General features: G+C 36.4%; 6 protein-coding genes across 6 annotated transcripts; 2 read left to right on the forward strand and 4 right to left on the reverse strand.

The window, feature by feature from the left end:
- Positions 1-1,255: 1,255 nt before the first annotated feature.
- LOC146537176 (uncharacterized) lies at positions 1,256-2,281 on the reverse strand. The gene is made up of 2 exons (XM_085188212.1): positions 2,126-2,281; positions 1,256-1,804 (listed from the first exon to the last, which is right to left on the reverse strand). The coding sequence occupies exons 1-2, from the start codon at positions 2,168-2,170 to the stop codon at positions 1,298-1,300; spliced, it is 552 nt and encodes a 183-aa protein (XP_085044338.1). The 5' UTR covers positions 2,171-2,281; the 3' UTR covers positions 1,256-1,297.
- Positions 2,282-4,400: 2,119 nt separating this feature from the next.
- LOC146537177 (chorion class A protein Ld12-like) lies at positions 4,401-5,145 on the reverse strand. The gene is made up of 2 exons (XM_085188213.1): positions 4,986-5,145; positions 4,401-4,851 (listed from the first exon to the last, which is right to left on the reverse strand). Exons 1-2 carry the CDS (start codon positions 5,034-5,036, stop codon positions 4,447-4,449), a joined length of 456 nt encoding a protein of 151 aa, XP_085044339.1. The 5' UTR covers positions 5,037-5,145; the 3' UTR covers positions 4,401-4,446.
- A 98-nt stretch (positions 5,146-5,243) lies between these two features.
- On the forward strand, positions 5,244-6,264 carry LOC146537178 (chorion class CB protein PC404-like). Its single transcript, XM_085188210.1, has 2 exons — positions 5,244-5,400; positions 5,615-6,264. The coding sequence occupies exons 1-2, from the start codon at positions 5,350-5,352 to the stop codon at positions 6,212-6,214; spliced, it is 651 nt and encodes a 216-aa protein (XP_085044336.1). The 5' UTR covers positions 5,244-5,349; the 3' UTR covers positions 6,215-6,264.
- Positions 6,265-8,441: 2,177 nt separating this feature from the next.
- On the reverse strand, positions 8,442-9,462 carry LOC146537179 (chorion class CB protein PC404-like). The gene is made up of 2 exons (XM_085188529.1): positions 9,306-9,462; positions 8,442-9,091 (listed from the first exon to the last, which is right to left on the reverse strand). The coding sequence occupies exons 1-2, from the start codon at positions 9,354-9,356 to the stop codon at positions 8,492-8,494; spliced, it is 651 nt and encodes a 216-aa protein (XP_085044655.1). The 5' UTR covers positions 9,357-9,462; the 3' UTR covers positions 8,442-8,491.
- Positions 9,463-9,560: 98 nt separating this feature from the next.
- Positions 9,561-10,283, forward strand: LOC146537180 (chorion class A protein Ld12-like). The gene is made up of 2 exons (XM_085188538.1): positions 9,561-9,720; positions 9,855-10,283. Exons 1-2 carry the CDS (start codon positions 9,670-9,672, stop codon positions 10,257-10,259), a joined length of 456 nt encoding a protein of 151 aa, XP_085044664.1. The 5' UTR covers positions 9,561-9,669; the 3' UTR covers positions 10,260-10,283.
- Positions 10,284-12,067: 1,784 nt separating this feature from the next.
- Positions 12,068-12,757, reverse strand: LOC146537181 (chorion class A protein Ld12-like). The gene is made up of 2 exons (XM_085188539.1): positions 12,598-12,757; positions 12,068-12,505 (listed from the first exon to the last, which is right to left on the reverse strand). Exons 1-2 carry the CDS (start codon positions 12,646-12,648, stop codon positions 12,101-12,103), a joined length of 456 nt encoding a protein of 151 aa, XP_085044665.1. The 5' UTR covers positions 12,649-12,757; the 3' UTR covers positions 12,068-12,100.
- Between the last annotated feature and the right edge of the window lie 928 nt (positions 12,758-13,685).

Consider the following 13,685-nt stretch of genomic DNA (forward strand, 5'->3'; position numbering starts at 1 on the left):
GTTTAAGTATAACGTCTCTATCATTATACCAAAATTTAAATAAATTTGAAATCTATATCGTAACCTACATTGAGGCAAAATTGATTAATAAGGAATTGAATATTTATCTAATTATAATAAAATAACAAAAAATATATTTTGCTGTACTTTAATGTTCAAATGAAAATTCGTTATAGTAAATTATATGAAACATAAAAAATCAAATCAAATCAAAAACACTTTATTGCACAAAGAAGATTTAAATTACACTATTAAATTTGTAATTTAGATACAGTGCATGGGCGGCCTTATCACTGTAAGTGATTTCTTACAGGCAACCCTTTTTTTAACAAAAACTAATAGTATGATACAATTGGTGGCGGTTAACTTTGCATAAAGATATTTTGTACTTTATTATATCAAACATATAAACATACGCTATTCATATATAAATACATACATACATTCATAAATACATACATATATACATAAATACACACATAGATACCATATATACATTCTTCTTCAAATATACATTCATATATACATTCTTCTTCAAAAATATAATAAAACACATATTAATTATTTAATATTAATGAAATCTGAATAGATTGAAAAAACGCTTGTCCGATTTTTTCATACAAGTAATAATTTTATTATTATTTATATGCTACCGACAAAAGCTAATTCAATAAAACAGATATATAAAATAACTCTTTTAGCAATTTTGTTGAACAGCGTATTTCAAATTTATATAACTTTTTGATTTATTAACCGATTCTAAAAAAAGTAATGACTGTTGGGTGAAGCTTGCCTAAATCCAACAGTGAAAACTGCATTTACATCGATTAAGATGTTTCTACGATTAGTGGGAACAAACGCACAGACAAAGAGATAAAAATTAAAAGACATTGTTTCTGTTACACTAATAGTTAAATGCTCCTAGTAATAGTTTTTCTGATATATCTTGTCTGTACAGACACCGATCAGTTACGATTTTATTGTATTTTTTTTCTATATCACGGAATTCAGGACCCCGTTTTATCTTACCAGACTTGCATATTGATTACGTCAGTCGCCGCGGCACCACTAGGACTAATTATTGAATTTCATTTACTCTATATCTAAAATAATGTTGCGATACACCAATGTACACATAAATCGTTGTTACTATGCTACATGTTTAAATGCAGTTTCCACTAATTATAACAGACTGATTTTTAAATAATACTCATAAAATATTTAACAACATATTTTATTATAATCAATAACACAATAATTACATCATCAATAACAAAACAAATAAATAAACCCCAAATTATTGCCCGACTTGATTGTTGCATCCACAATTGCTAGCAAGCGTGACTGTGCCACCAGCTGGTACGGTGCCTTCGAACGTGACAAAGCCAATCACTGGCACATTTCCAGATACAGCCGTTGAACCATCTACTGGCAACGTACCTCCGATGGCTACGTCACCGAACCCAACCGGTGAAACTCCGGATATTGGCATACCACCTAATGATAGACTATTTAGTCCCAAGCCGTTATTGGCATTAATATCGTTTGCTGCGTTTGCAGCAACGCTTGCAGCAGCAGCAGCACTATTAGCATTGTTAATTGAGTTAGCCAAGCCATTGTTATATGCTAAATTACTGGCTATATTGCTTCCATAAGGCGTGTTACTTGCCAGTCCATTGGCAGCTACTCCCGCAGCTAAATTATTTGTAGCTAATGCGTTGCCAAAGTTATTTGTAGCTGCTAATCCGTTATTCATCAAGTTATTTCCGAAACCAATGCCTGGTAAAACTTGGGAAAGTACATTCTAAAACAAATTATTAATTGATAATGAATTAATAAAAAAAGAGATGGATTTAAAATATGTGTAGTATAACGACCGACTGTAAGCGATAGTTGTGAATCGATCCTCAAATGGAAATATTTTTTTTTACGCTCCAGTATGACAATGTATAGCGTTAATTGTCATACACCATTCTTTTTCCTTTTTTTAACTTGGCAGGGGGAACCCGGGAACATAGTTAAGGTACTTCGGTTCCTTGTCTTAATGACAAGAATTTGTTCTTAATTTATTTTCACTTATTAAGTTTGTATAAAAGCAAAAAAGATAATATTTAATTATAATTACCTGAAAAATGCAAAGTACAAGCCAAACAAACAAAAACTTATGCATCTCTACAGTACCTATATTAAAACTTTAAGCCAATGTGTGTCGACTATCGAACTTACATGTCTTATAAATTATTTTATATCGACAAAATGTAATCTTACCCAATAATAGAATATACGTGCTTTTAAACAAAATTAAGAAGAATTATCAGATAATAGTAATGGAAAATTGTTATCTTATCTTTTTTGAGATTAACGAAATTATTATAGATAATTATCTGACGACAATCACTTGACGAAATAATATAAGTTTACGTAGGCATTTACAGCGGAATTTTCAGAATAGATTTTTATTATACGAGTATTATGTTGAAGTCCTCATATTGCAGTGGAGAGTGACACTATATACCTGAAGGTTATGGATTCGATCTCAAGTAAGAAAATAACTATATTGAAATTATAGAGGAAGGTCGGTCATGACGAGGATGCAAGGCATAATCGGCCCCAGATATTTAAGCAATGACACAGGGGCACAAGGCAAGCCGAAATTGTCTGTTCGATTCCCTCGACGCCCACTCGACGAAATGAAATATTTAATATTTTCATTTCTTCTCTCTGGTGTCAGAGGTAAAACGAGAGGTTGAGATCCATCACTCAACGCGTAATGCCTCCAGAATTCGGTGGAAAGTGGGGAGCGGAGAGTCTTAACATTAAGTTCTCTCTGTCTGCTTTGCTACAAGTGGGATAAAGCGTGGAGCAGGAAAAAAATGTATTCAAGTAGTTCAATAGGCGTGTTTTGTTTTTACTAATAAGTTTTTTTTCTATTTTGCATTGATTTTTACTCCACTAGTGCACAATGAGTATACTGCAATGTGCTCCTCTAAGTCAACCGGAATACCTTTGTTCTGTAGGTACAACACAACATTTTTTTTTCGCTCTTTTAATCTAATTTGTGTAAAAATGAAAATATATATAAAAAGAAATGTGTAAAAATTACGATTATAACATTTTGTTTTACATTTCTATCGACATTATGTATTTATATATAGTTTTACTGGTATAAATGATGATGACATCTCCTAACATGTATTTTTATTTTTATGAAATATATATACATTTATTTAAATATTTAATTCTTCATTTCGATTAATTTCTTCATTATTTTAGTCATAGTGAACTGTTTCAGGAAAACAAGGGACTGTAGATTTGAGTATTTCTTCTGTATATCAACTCGATATCTACAAGCGTTCCTGAGATAAAGGTTCTTGGCAGACAGACTGACAGACAGATAGACAAAGTGATCTTATAAGGGTTCCATATTTCCTAAAAAGATACGGAGCCCTAAATAAAAACATTAAATTGTGAGTTTTCTTATAGAATTACTAAAAAATATGTGTGTAACACATATAAGTTTTTTAATTATATTACAAGAAAAGTAAATAAAATTTCGGATTAGCTGAACAGTATTAGCATTCAAAACAGTTCTTTATAATTATTTATTTATTTTGTTTTTTAGCTTCACTCTGTATCCCGCACATAGCAGGCTAGCAGAGAGAATCTGGGAATCCAGTGCTAAGACACTTCGCTCCCATTAAGACATTTCCTTTCCCCACTTTGAGCCGAATTCATGGGACTTGCGTGTTGAGTAGCGGAACTCAAAGCCGCACAACCTGTTGCCGTTACCCTGCGCCATGAGTGGACACAGTCTTTTATGAAATCTCATTTTTTAAATTGCAATCCTCCACCGGAACAGTTAAATATACACTACATTTTCTACGTATTATAAACTATTTCTAACTATTTATATGCAAATATTAAGTTATAAATATAAAAAACTAGCGGCCCGCTCGCGGTTTCACCCGCGTGAACTATGTTATTATTAATTTCTGTCTCCATGGCTACGTCCTAGTGACGTCTATGCAAAATTTGAGACTCCTAGCATTTGTAGTAACGAAGTTTCATACAAACTTTCGACCCCAAAAACAACCCCTTAGAAGTCGAATATTGCAAATTCCCGTCTTAGCGAGCACCTACGTCCTATAAGTAACTCCTATGCAAAATTTGAGATTCCTAGCACATGTAGTTTCTGAGATTTCGTGATGAGTGAGTGACCTTTCGATTTTATATATATAGATATATATAATTTACGTTTTGTTTTAATTTAGCCAGAGAATATACATATTACTAGATGTACATGTACATATAACATGCAACTGCAATATATTCCACGTGCAACGGGCATTGCTTAACTGTAACTGGAATATAAGAGGTACTTAGTAGTAAAATGAACTTGCTATCTTGTAAATAGTTTAATTATTCATGAAAACAAAATGTACAATTCTAGTACATATAAGGTGCGTTGCCACATCCGCAACCGCAGCTACCGGTTATGGACACAGTGCCAGCAGCAGGCAAGTCTCCCGCGAAGCGCACCGCGCCGAGAATGGGCACCTGTCCAGCGACCAGCGTGGTACCGGCGACTGGCATCTCACCAGTGACCACGACGTCACCGATTCCTGCGCCGCCATAGGCACCAGCCAGTTCAATAGCGGCCGGCGCCATGCCGTAGGGACCGGGGGCTCCCAGTTCAACTGCAGTGGGTGCTAGTCCAAAGGGCGAGGCTGCCAGACCTGCTCCTAAGCCGTAAGCCCCCAAACCGGCAGCCGCAGCTGGAGACATAGCGGCACCGTAGTAGCCCGCGGCACTGAGTGGTCCAGCTGCGCCGAGACATTGGCTGTAGATGTTCTGTAATAATAATAAAATTACATAAAGCATTTAAGCAATAAAGAAAGTATGAAATTACTGTTAATGAAATAATTGTTATACAAAAAAAATGTTAATAAAAGTGCATTATTAAATAAAAGCAAGACTTTATTTACCTGGACTAAGAAAATTTGGATGCAGAAAAGGATAAAAGTGAAGGATGACATGTTGAGTTAGGTCAATTCAATTGTTACTGATGTTCCAAATCGAAGGCCTTTCTTACTTATAGTAAATCGTTATGAACATGTTTCATAACAAAAACCAACCTGACAATTATTACTTTGGAAATACCTAGTTACTTATTTTTTAAAATAATAGAATAGGTCATAAGTACAAGTTGTGACATAATTTTTCATATGTAACACACATTTTGTCACGAAAACTGATAAAGTAAAAGTGATGACATAGTAGCATATAAAACATTTACAATTATGGATTTTAATTATACTTAGATCGTCAGTTCGTTTGAATTATATCATCATGGCCGCCAAAGCAGTTCTCGTATTATGTGCTCAAGCACTAATCATTAAGGTATTTATTTATAGACGCATTTGAGTACTAATTTTTTTCCCTATATTCTAATATTTTTCTCACTCAACTGTTTAAACATATGAAATGTGTCAATCAATAGATTTCAAATCAAATCAGTTACAACATTTAGCGAATTAATAATTTGGTGTATATTGAATATTATCAATAACAGAAAAGCTTAAAGACAATATATATTAACCAATCAATGTTACAGTTTGTGTCTGCTCAATGCATGGGAGCTGCATACAACGCTGCAGCTAACAGCTTGGCTTGGGAAGCAGCTGCGGGCCCATATGCTGCCCCTGCGGCTTGGAACGCTGCTCCTTGCGCGTCCGGCGCTCTCGCTGGACCTTGGGCTGCTGCTCCGATGGCGGGCTCTCCTTATGCCAATGCTGAATGGGCCGCAGCTGGATACTCACCTGCCTCTCTCGCTGCTTCCAACGGCGGAGGTCTAGCTGTCACCAGTGCTTCACCAATTGCCCCAACTGGCGTCGCAATGACATCTGAGAATGCTTATGAAGGTGCTCTCGCGGTGTCCGGGGCTCTGCCGTTCTTGGGCGCGATAGCTCTGGAAGGAGCTCTTCCCACAGCAGGCGCGGGCGCCGTCACGTACGGCTGCGGGAACGGCAACGTAGCCATGTTGAGCGAAGACCTTGCGCCTGCCGCTTATGGCTACGGACCGGCTGCCGCTGCCGCCGCCGCTGACCTTGCCTACGGCTATCCTTATGGTGCTCCTGCAGCCTATGAGGCTGGTCTCGCAGGACCTGCATACGGCGCCTTCGGTTACAGAGGATGTGGCTGTGGAGCTATTTAAATTTGAAATTGTTATTTTGTAGTAGTAATCAATAAATTTTGTATAAATAATATTTTCTTATTATTTTAACTATTTTGTTCATTTCCAAATAGTATATACTTACTGTTACTATACATATATGTGATATAGTTTGCCATAATTAGTTAAGGAAAAATAATAAGTTAAATCAATGTCAAATATTTAATCAGAATGTAGGTACTTCTTTTATTTGGTTCTCGTCAGTCATATAGAACTTTACTAAAATTCTTTCTTCCATCCATCCATCAGCCTTTCAACGTCTACTGTTGGACATAGGCCTCCCCTAATTCTCGCCACTCCGTCCGGTCCTGCGCCCTTTTAATTCTTTCTTATATTGTCTTAATTAGGCACACAACGAAATTTACACTTGGTCCTAAATTTAATTTAGTTGAAGTTCTCTCTAAGGTTTGAATCATTGGCTAACCCTAAACAAAATTAACACATACTCAGTCACAATTCACTATCTCGGCACACTATCTGTTCTTTTTTTATATTCCGTATGATCTCAGCATCTTCTTTTTAAAAGGTAAGAAGGGAACCCTTATAACTCAAGACTATTTATTTATATCATACTTAGCAGGAGCCGATAATAATAATGATGTTATATTACGTTTTATTGTAAAGATGTTGAGTAAATTATAACAGTAAACGCCTTGTTTTAAAAATGCTGTGTTTTATACTAATCAATTCTTTTACCAAATAAAGCTGTTTGGGAACCAAAGCTCAAAACCACAATATACATATCTATACGATTATATTATATAGCAGAAAATTATATAGCTGCTTTAAGTGACAATTAAGCATCAGGCGGTCAAGTTTCAAATATACTCATTGTCTACAAATATCAAATATACTAAATGAAAACACAAATAATAAGTAAGGCAACATAGTATACACATAATAAGTATTTCAGAATTTAAAGGTTAATATATGCCTATCATTTTTAAAAAAATAATCTTTGTAGCATTAAACAAAATATGTAGGTATAATTTTTATTTCAACTGCTATCCTAGACAAATATAAAATACCTATGTCATTCTCTCATTTGTAACGAAATTATAGTTATTTTTTAGGTAATGATAGTGTTTCTAAAGAGGGTGCATGTGTCAAAAATTTTACATATATGCTTCAAATTATTTGTAAATGCGCACAAAAAACACATTGGTATAAAATTTAAATATGGTTTTTTTTTAAATATTAAAATTCTAAGATCTATTTTTTTATATGTTTTGGCTTAAGCCTCAGCATCAGTGAAAATTAAAATATTTTAACCAGGGGTGGACCGTAAATTACTATTTTGGACAGGTCCTCTATTTAATAACTGACTAAACAAATAAAATAAAAAAAATCAACTTCACGCTGTATCCCGCACACAGCAAGGTAGCCAGAAAAAACTACCTCGCGTTAGGACACTCCGTTCCCCACTTTCCGCCGAATTCTGGCAGGTTGAGTGGCGGATCTGGACGGCACGCTTTGCTTCGACATCAGAATGAAGAAATGTGAATATAAATTTAAATAAATATTTCATCTCTTCGAATGGGGATCGAACCCACAACCAGTCCCGTCTTCAGTCTTTGTGGCTTCCTTCAAATTTTTTGGCTAGTAGTAGCCATCCAGATGTAGATCTTATACATATATATCATTATTATTATCGGCTCCTGCTAAGTATGATATAAATAAATAGTCTTTAGTTATAAGGGTCCCTCCCTTCTTACCTTTTAAAAAGAAGATGCTGAGATCATACGGAATATAAAAAAAGAACAGATAGTGTGCCGAGATAGTGAATTGTGACTGAGTATGTGTTAATTTTGTTTAGGGTTAGCCAATGATTCAAACCTTAGAGAGAACTTCAACTAAATAAAATTTAGGACCAAGTGTAAATTTCGTTGTGTGCCTAATTAAGACAATATAAGAAAGAATTAAAAGGGCGCAGGACCGGACGGAGTGGCGAGAATTAGGGGAGGCCTATGTCCAACAGTAGACGTTGAAAGGCTGATGGATGGATGGAAGAAAGAATTTTAGTAAAGTTCTATATGACTGACGAGAACCAAATAAAAGAAGTACCTACATTCTGATTAAATATTTGACATTGATTTAACTTATTATTTTTCCTTAACTAATTATGGCAAACTATATCACATATATGTATAGTAACAGTAAGTATATACTATTTGGAAATGAACAAAATAGTTAAAATAATAAGAAAATATTATTTATACAAAATTTATTGATTACTACTACAAAATAACAATTTCAAATTTAAATAGCTCCACAGCCACATCCTCTGTAACCGAAGGCGCCGTATGCAGGTCCTGCGAGACCAGCCTCATAGGCTGCAGAGGCACCATAAGGATAGCCGTAGGCAAGGTCAGCGGCGGCGGCAGCGGCAGCCGGTCCGTAGCCATAAGCGGCAGGCGCAAGGTCTTCGCTCAACATGGCTACGTTGCCGTTCCCGCAGCCGTACGTGACGGCGCCCGCGCCTGCTGTGGGAAGAGCTCCTTCCAGAGCTATCGCGCCCAAGAACGGCAGAGCCCCGGACACCGCGAGAGCACCTTCATAAGCATTCTCAGATGTCATTGCGACGCCAGTTGGGGCAATTGGTGAAGCACTGGTGACAGCTAGACCTCCGCCGTTGGAAGCAGCGAGAGAGGCAGGTGAGTATCCAGCTGCGGCCCATTCAGCATTGGCATAAGGAGAGCCCGCCATCGGAGCAGCAGCCCAAGGTCCAGCGAGAGCGCCGGACGCGCAAGGAGCAGCGTTCCAAGCCGCAGGGGCAGCATATGGGCCCGCAGCTCCTTCCCAAGCCAAGCTGTTAGCTGCAGCGTTGTATGCAGCTCCCATGCATTGAGCAGACACAAACTGTAACATTGATTGGTTAATATATATTGTCTTTAAGCTTTTCTGTTATTGATAATATTCAATATACACCAAATTATTAATTCGCTAAATGTTGTAACTGATTTGATTTGAAATCTATTGATTGACACATTTCATATGTTTAAACAGTTGAGTGAGAAAAATATTAGAATATAGGGAAAAAAATTAGTACTCAAATGCGTCTATAAATAAATACCTTAATGATTAGTGCTTGAGCACATAATACGAGAACTGCTTTGGCGGCCATGATGATATAATTCAAACGAACTGACGATCTAAGTATAATTAAAATCCATAATTGTAAATGTTTTATATGCTACTATGTCATCACTTTTACTTTATCAGTTTTCGTGACAAAATGTGTGTTACATATGAAAAATTATGTCACAACTTGTACTTATGACCTATTCTATTATTTTAAAAAATAAGTAACTAGGTATTTCCAAAGTAATAATTGTCAGGTTGGTTTTTGTTATGAAACATGTTCATAACGATTTACTATAAGTAAGAAAGGCCTTCGATTTGGAACATCAGTAACAATTGAATTGACCTAACTCAACATGTCATCCTTCACTTTTATCCTTTTCTGCATCCAAATTTTCTTAGTCCAGGTAAATAAAGTCTTGCTTTTATTTAATAATGCACTTTTATTAACATTTTTTTTGTATAACAATTATTTCATTAACAGTAATTTCATACTTTCTTTATTGCTTAAATGCTTTATGTAATTTTATTATTATTACAGAACATCTACAGCCAATGTCTCGGCGCAGCTGGACCACTCAGTGCCGCGGGCTACTACGGTGCCGCTATGTCTCCAGCTGCGGCTGCCGGTTTGGGGGCTTACGGCTTAGGAGCAGGTCTGGCAGCCTCGCCCTTTGGACTAGCACCCACTGCAGTTGAACTGGGAGCCCCCGGTCCCTACGGCATGGCGCCGGCCGCTATTGAACTGGCTGGTGCCTATGGCGGCGCAGGAATCGGTGACGTCGTGGTCACTGGTGAGATGCCAGTCGCCGGTACCACGCTGGTAGCTGGGCAGGTGCCCATTTTAGGCGCTGTGCGCTTCGCGGGAGACTTGCCTGCTGCTGGGACTGTGTCCATAACCGGTAGCTGCGGATGCGGATGTGGCAACGCACCTTATATGTACTAGAATTGTACATTTTGTTTTTATGAATAATTAAACTATTTACAAGATAGCAAGTTCATTTTACTACTAAGTACCTCTTATATTCCAGTTAGTTAAGCAATGCCCGTTGCACGTGGAATATATTGCAGTTGCATGTTATATGTACATGTACATCTAGTAATATATATATTCTCTGGCTAAATTAAAACAAAACGTAAATGATATATATTTTTTATATTGATAACTTAATATTTGCACATAATTAGTTTATAATACATATAGTAAAATTTTAATATCTATGGAACAATGGTATATCTTCCATACATAGTTGTATTGCACAGAATTACAAAAGATATGTTGCACATTATACAGAATAATGTTGTGCAACTAAGTTTATGTCGAACATTTGACGGAAAACAGCGGAATCCACAATCGCCTTCTTCTATGAAGAATTTAGTATTGGTACTGCAACCTATTTCTATCGTCATTCTAACGACAGACACCAAATTTTAAATCAACAAGGTTGTCAATAGTCATGTCAGGATAGAAATTGACGACATTAAAAATGACAAAGTCAAAATAGTTAGATAAATAGTTATGTTACCGTCAAATGGTTTACTACCGGTATCGCTACTATTAACCTTAATGCTTCAGGCCTGAAAAAACCATTAATTAGGTTAGGTCCTATAAAGTCTCAAATATCTTTACACATTTATTTTTAAATTACGATTGTATGGGAGGTATGATGTGACTTAAGTGAAAGTGAAGGTTAAGTCATTTTCTAGTACTAATATTATGTACATTACCGATTTTGGTAAAATCACATTTTTTTCCGTTATATTTTTGAAGATGTATTGAGATGCAATTGTGAATATATAAATTTTCAGGACTAAAGTTAAATTAAATTGCGTGAATAGCTCGCTTCTATAAAACAAAGACTGTGCTAGTAGCGCCAACATTACCCGAAAGTAACTATGGCAGTAGACCAAATATTTTGCAAATAGTTAAAATGAATAAGCATGGCGAATTTTTTTCACGTCAGTTAATAATTAAATATCCGTAAATACTGCTGAGCTGTCTATTCGCCTATTAATGAATATGAGGGTCTCAATGTAACTTAAGAAAAATGATCACACTGAGAAATACTGTAGCCTCAACAGTATTCCTCGGTGGCCTCACGTATCAGAGAACATTAAAAAAAATTGTACTTGGTGTTTTGAAAATTATACATTTAGTTGTTTTACTGTTCAATACTAAGTTATAAGCGCTAAACTAATGTACCATTTTCTTGAGCCATACATAATTTGTCGTTTTCTCATTTTATCATTTTATCATTGTCATTAAAGTATCGTCAGTAGTACTATCTGACGCCTGCTTTCAATGAGGTAGTCATTTGTACGTTTTAATAAGAAGAAGAGAGGATCAAGAAACCCCTGTGTTACATTTGTAGCTATTTTTGCCATTCATAACAACTCTCTGAACCCTGTTACCTAAGTAAAAGGTGAGAATATTGAGTGCACGTCTACTTATGCTGTAAACTAAACCTAATCAATTGCTTCGGAAAAGTCACAGAACATTATTCATTATACCAAGACTATCCTGCATTACAAAAGTAAGTATTTCCTACGACCGTACGACATGGATTATAAAAGACTTCTGTGTGGGTTTATTTACTTGGTCTAATAAGTACATAAAGTCAGGCGTTGAATTCTGCCAGTTAGCACGCAATGTCTCGAAAACATAATTCATAAAATAAGTATTCCGCTTATGCTTGCTTATAACAAATATCCAATACATCTAGGAAGTATTGTAAAAGATTTTATACTTTTTTCACATGTTTAATTATAAAAACAAGATTTAGACAATTAATATATATAAGGTACATTGCCACATCCGCATCCACAGCTACCGGTGATGGAGACAGTGCCAGCGGCAGGTAGATCACCGCCGAAGCGCACCGCGCCGAGAATGGGCACCTGACCTGCGACCAGTGTGGTACCGCCGACGGGCATCTCACCTGTGACTATGACGTCACCGATACCGGCACCGCCATACGCACCAGCCAGTTCAATAGCGGTCGGTGCCATGCCGTAGGGACCGGGGGCTCCCAGTTCAATTGCAGTAGATGCTAATCCAAAAGGTGAGGCTGCCAGGCCTGCTCCTAAACCGTAAGATCCCAAACCGGCGGCCGCTGATGGGGACAAGGCAGCGCCGTAGTAACCTGCGGCACCAAGTGGTCCAGCCGCACCAAGACATTGGCTGTAGATACTCTGAAATACGATCAAAAATAAACTAATTTACAATATGATCATAAAACGTCAAGTTAAAACAAAAATATTATTGATTGAAATATTATTGATACCTGTATCAAGCATATTTGGATGCACAAAAAGAAAAATGTGAAGGAAGACATGTTTGCTTGATCAAATGGATGTACACTGCCCTCCAAAAGTTAGTTGAAATTAATTGACCTTATAAATTATGTCACACAATTTCCAAAATTCGCAGTTTCATTGAATGATCTGTTTATTATTTATGTTTGGTAACACTATTCTAATACATACAGAAGGGAATTCCCCAAAATTTATTTTGTTTTCTTCAATAATATATGGTTATGTGCTCACTGCTTGAATTGAGTGCGTCAAAAGTCAGTTGAAGTAGCAAAATTTAAACGATTTCTGATATTCTCGCGGTTTTAAAGTTATTTATTAGTATTGTTAGGGCAGTGTAGGTAGTTTAAATTTAATAACAAAATATTTTGAGGCGATTTGAGTATTTTTGAAATCATAATGGCTCCGAGGCGAAAATTAACTGTAGAGGAAAGAACAATGATTGTATGTGAATACAAAAAAATGAAAAACTTAAGTGCTGTGGGAAAATTATTTAAAGTTAGTCCAGAAGGCGTGCGAAAAATAATAAAGAAGAGCTTGGAATGTTCTAGTCTTATAGATAAGCCACGGTCAGGGCGTCCTAGGGCTACTACTTCTGTTGATGATCGACAAATATTGCGGCTGTGTAAAATCAATCCCAAGATTGTGGTACGACAGATCAAAGATCAGTTACAGGAAGCAGGAACTTCGGTTTCTGAAAGTACCATCAGGCGACGTCTGCATGATGCTAATTTACGAGGTTACGTAGCTAGAAAGAAACCTCTTTTAACATCGATCCATAAAAAAAGAAGATTGGAGTTCGCCCGCAAATATTGGGATAAACCAATAGACTTTTGGAAGAGAGTAGTCTTTAGCGATGAATCGAAGTTCGAACTATTTGGAAATCGACGCCGTCAAACTGTATGGCGCAAAAGCAATGATAATTCTTACGACGACAAATACTTGCAGCTCACTGTGAAACATGGTGGTGGGAGTATAATGCTTTGGGGGTATTTTTCTTGGCATGGTGTGGGCCAGCTGCAATTAATTGAAGGCAGAATGACAGCACAGACCTATTGTC

The sequence above is a fragment of the Heliconius melpomene genome, chromosome 7 (genome assembly GCF_056956725.1).
Source record: "Heliconius melpomene rosina isolate 202511_hmr_F chromosome 7, ASM5695672v1, whole genome shotgun sequence".
In the NCBI taxonomy this organism is placed as follows: domain Eukaryota; kingdom Metazoa; phylum Arthropoda; class Insecta; order Lepidoptera; family Nymphalidae; genus Heliconius; species Heliconius melpomene.

What these genes read in the sequence shown, in the direction of transcription:
- LOC146537180 (XM_085188538.1), top strand. Translation starts at nt 9,670, where the DNA reads ATGTCATCCTTCACTTTTATCCTTTTCTGCATCCAAATTTTCTTAGTC. An exon ending in TCCAAATTTTCTTAGTCCAG is followed by an intron (nt 9,721 to 9,854) that starts GTAAATAAAGTC and finishes TTATTATTACAG; the next exon opens with AACATCTACAGCCAATGTCT.
- LOC146537176 (XM_085188212.1), bottom strand. Translation starts at nt 2,170, where the DNA reads ATGCATAAGTTTTTGTTTGTTTGGCTTGTACTTTGCATTTTTCAG. An exon ending in TTGTACTTTGCATTTTTCAG is followed by an intron (nt 1,805 to 2,125) that starts GTAATTATAATT and finishes AATTTGTTTTAG; the next exon opens with AATGTACTTTCCCAAGTTTT.
- LOC146537178 (XM_085188210.1), top strand. Translation starts at nt 5,350, where the DNA reads ATGGCCGCCAAAGCAGTTCTCGTATTATGTGCTCAAGCACTAATCATT. An exon ending in CTCAAGCACTAATCATTAAG is followed by an intron (nt 5,401 to 5,614) that starts GTATTTATTTAT and finishes TCAATGTTACAG; the next exon opens with TTTGTGTCTGCTCAATGCAT.
- LOC146537181 (XM_085188539.1), bottom strand. Translation starts at nt 12,648, where the DNA reads ATGTCTTCCTTCACATTTTTCTTTTTGTGCATCCAAATATGCTTGATA. An exon ending in TCCAAATATGCTTGATACAG is followed by an intron (nt 12,506 to 12,597) that starts GTATCAATAATA and finishes ATCGTATTTCAG; the next exon opens with AGTATCTACAGCCAATGTCT.
- LOC146537177 (XM_085188213.1), bottom strand. Translation starts at nt 5,036, where the DNA reads ATGTCATCCTTCACTTTTATCCTTTTCTGCATCCAAATTTTCTTAGTC. An exon ending in TCCAAATTTTCTTAGTCCAG is followed by an intron (nt 4,852 to 4,985) that starts GTAAATAAAGTC and finishes TTATTATTACAG; the next exon opens with AACATCTACAGCCAATGTCT.
- LOC146537179 (XM_085188529.1), bottom strand. Translation starts at nt 9,356, where the DNA reads ATGGCCGCCAAAGCAGTTCTCGTATTATGTGCTCAAGCACTAATCATT. An exon ending in CTCAAGCACTAATCATTAAG is followed by an intron (nt 9,092 to 9,305) that starts GTATTTATTTAT and finishes TCAATGTTACAG; the next exon opens with TTTGTGTCTGCTCAATGCAT.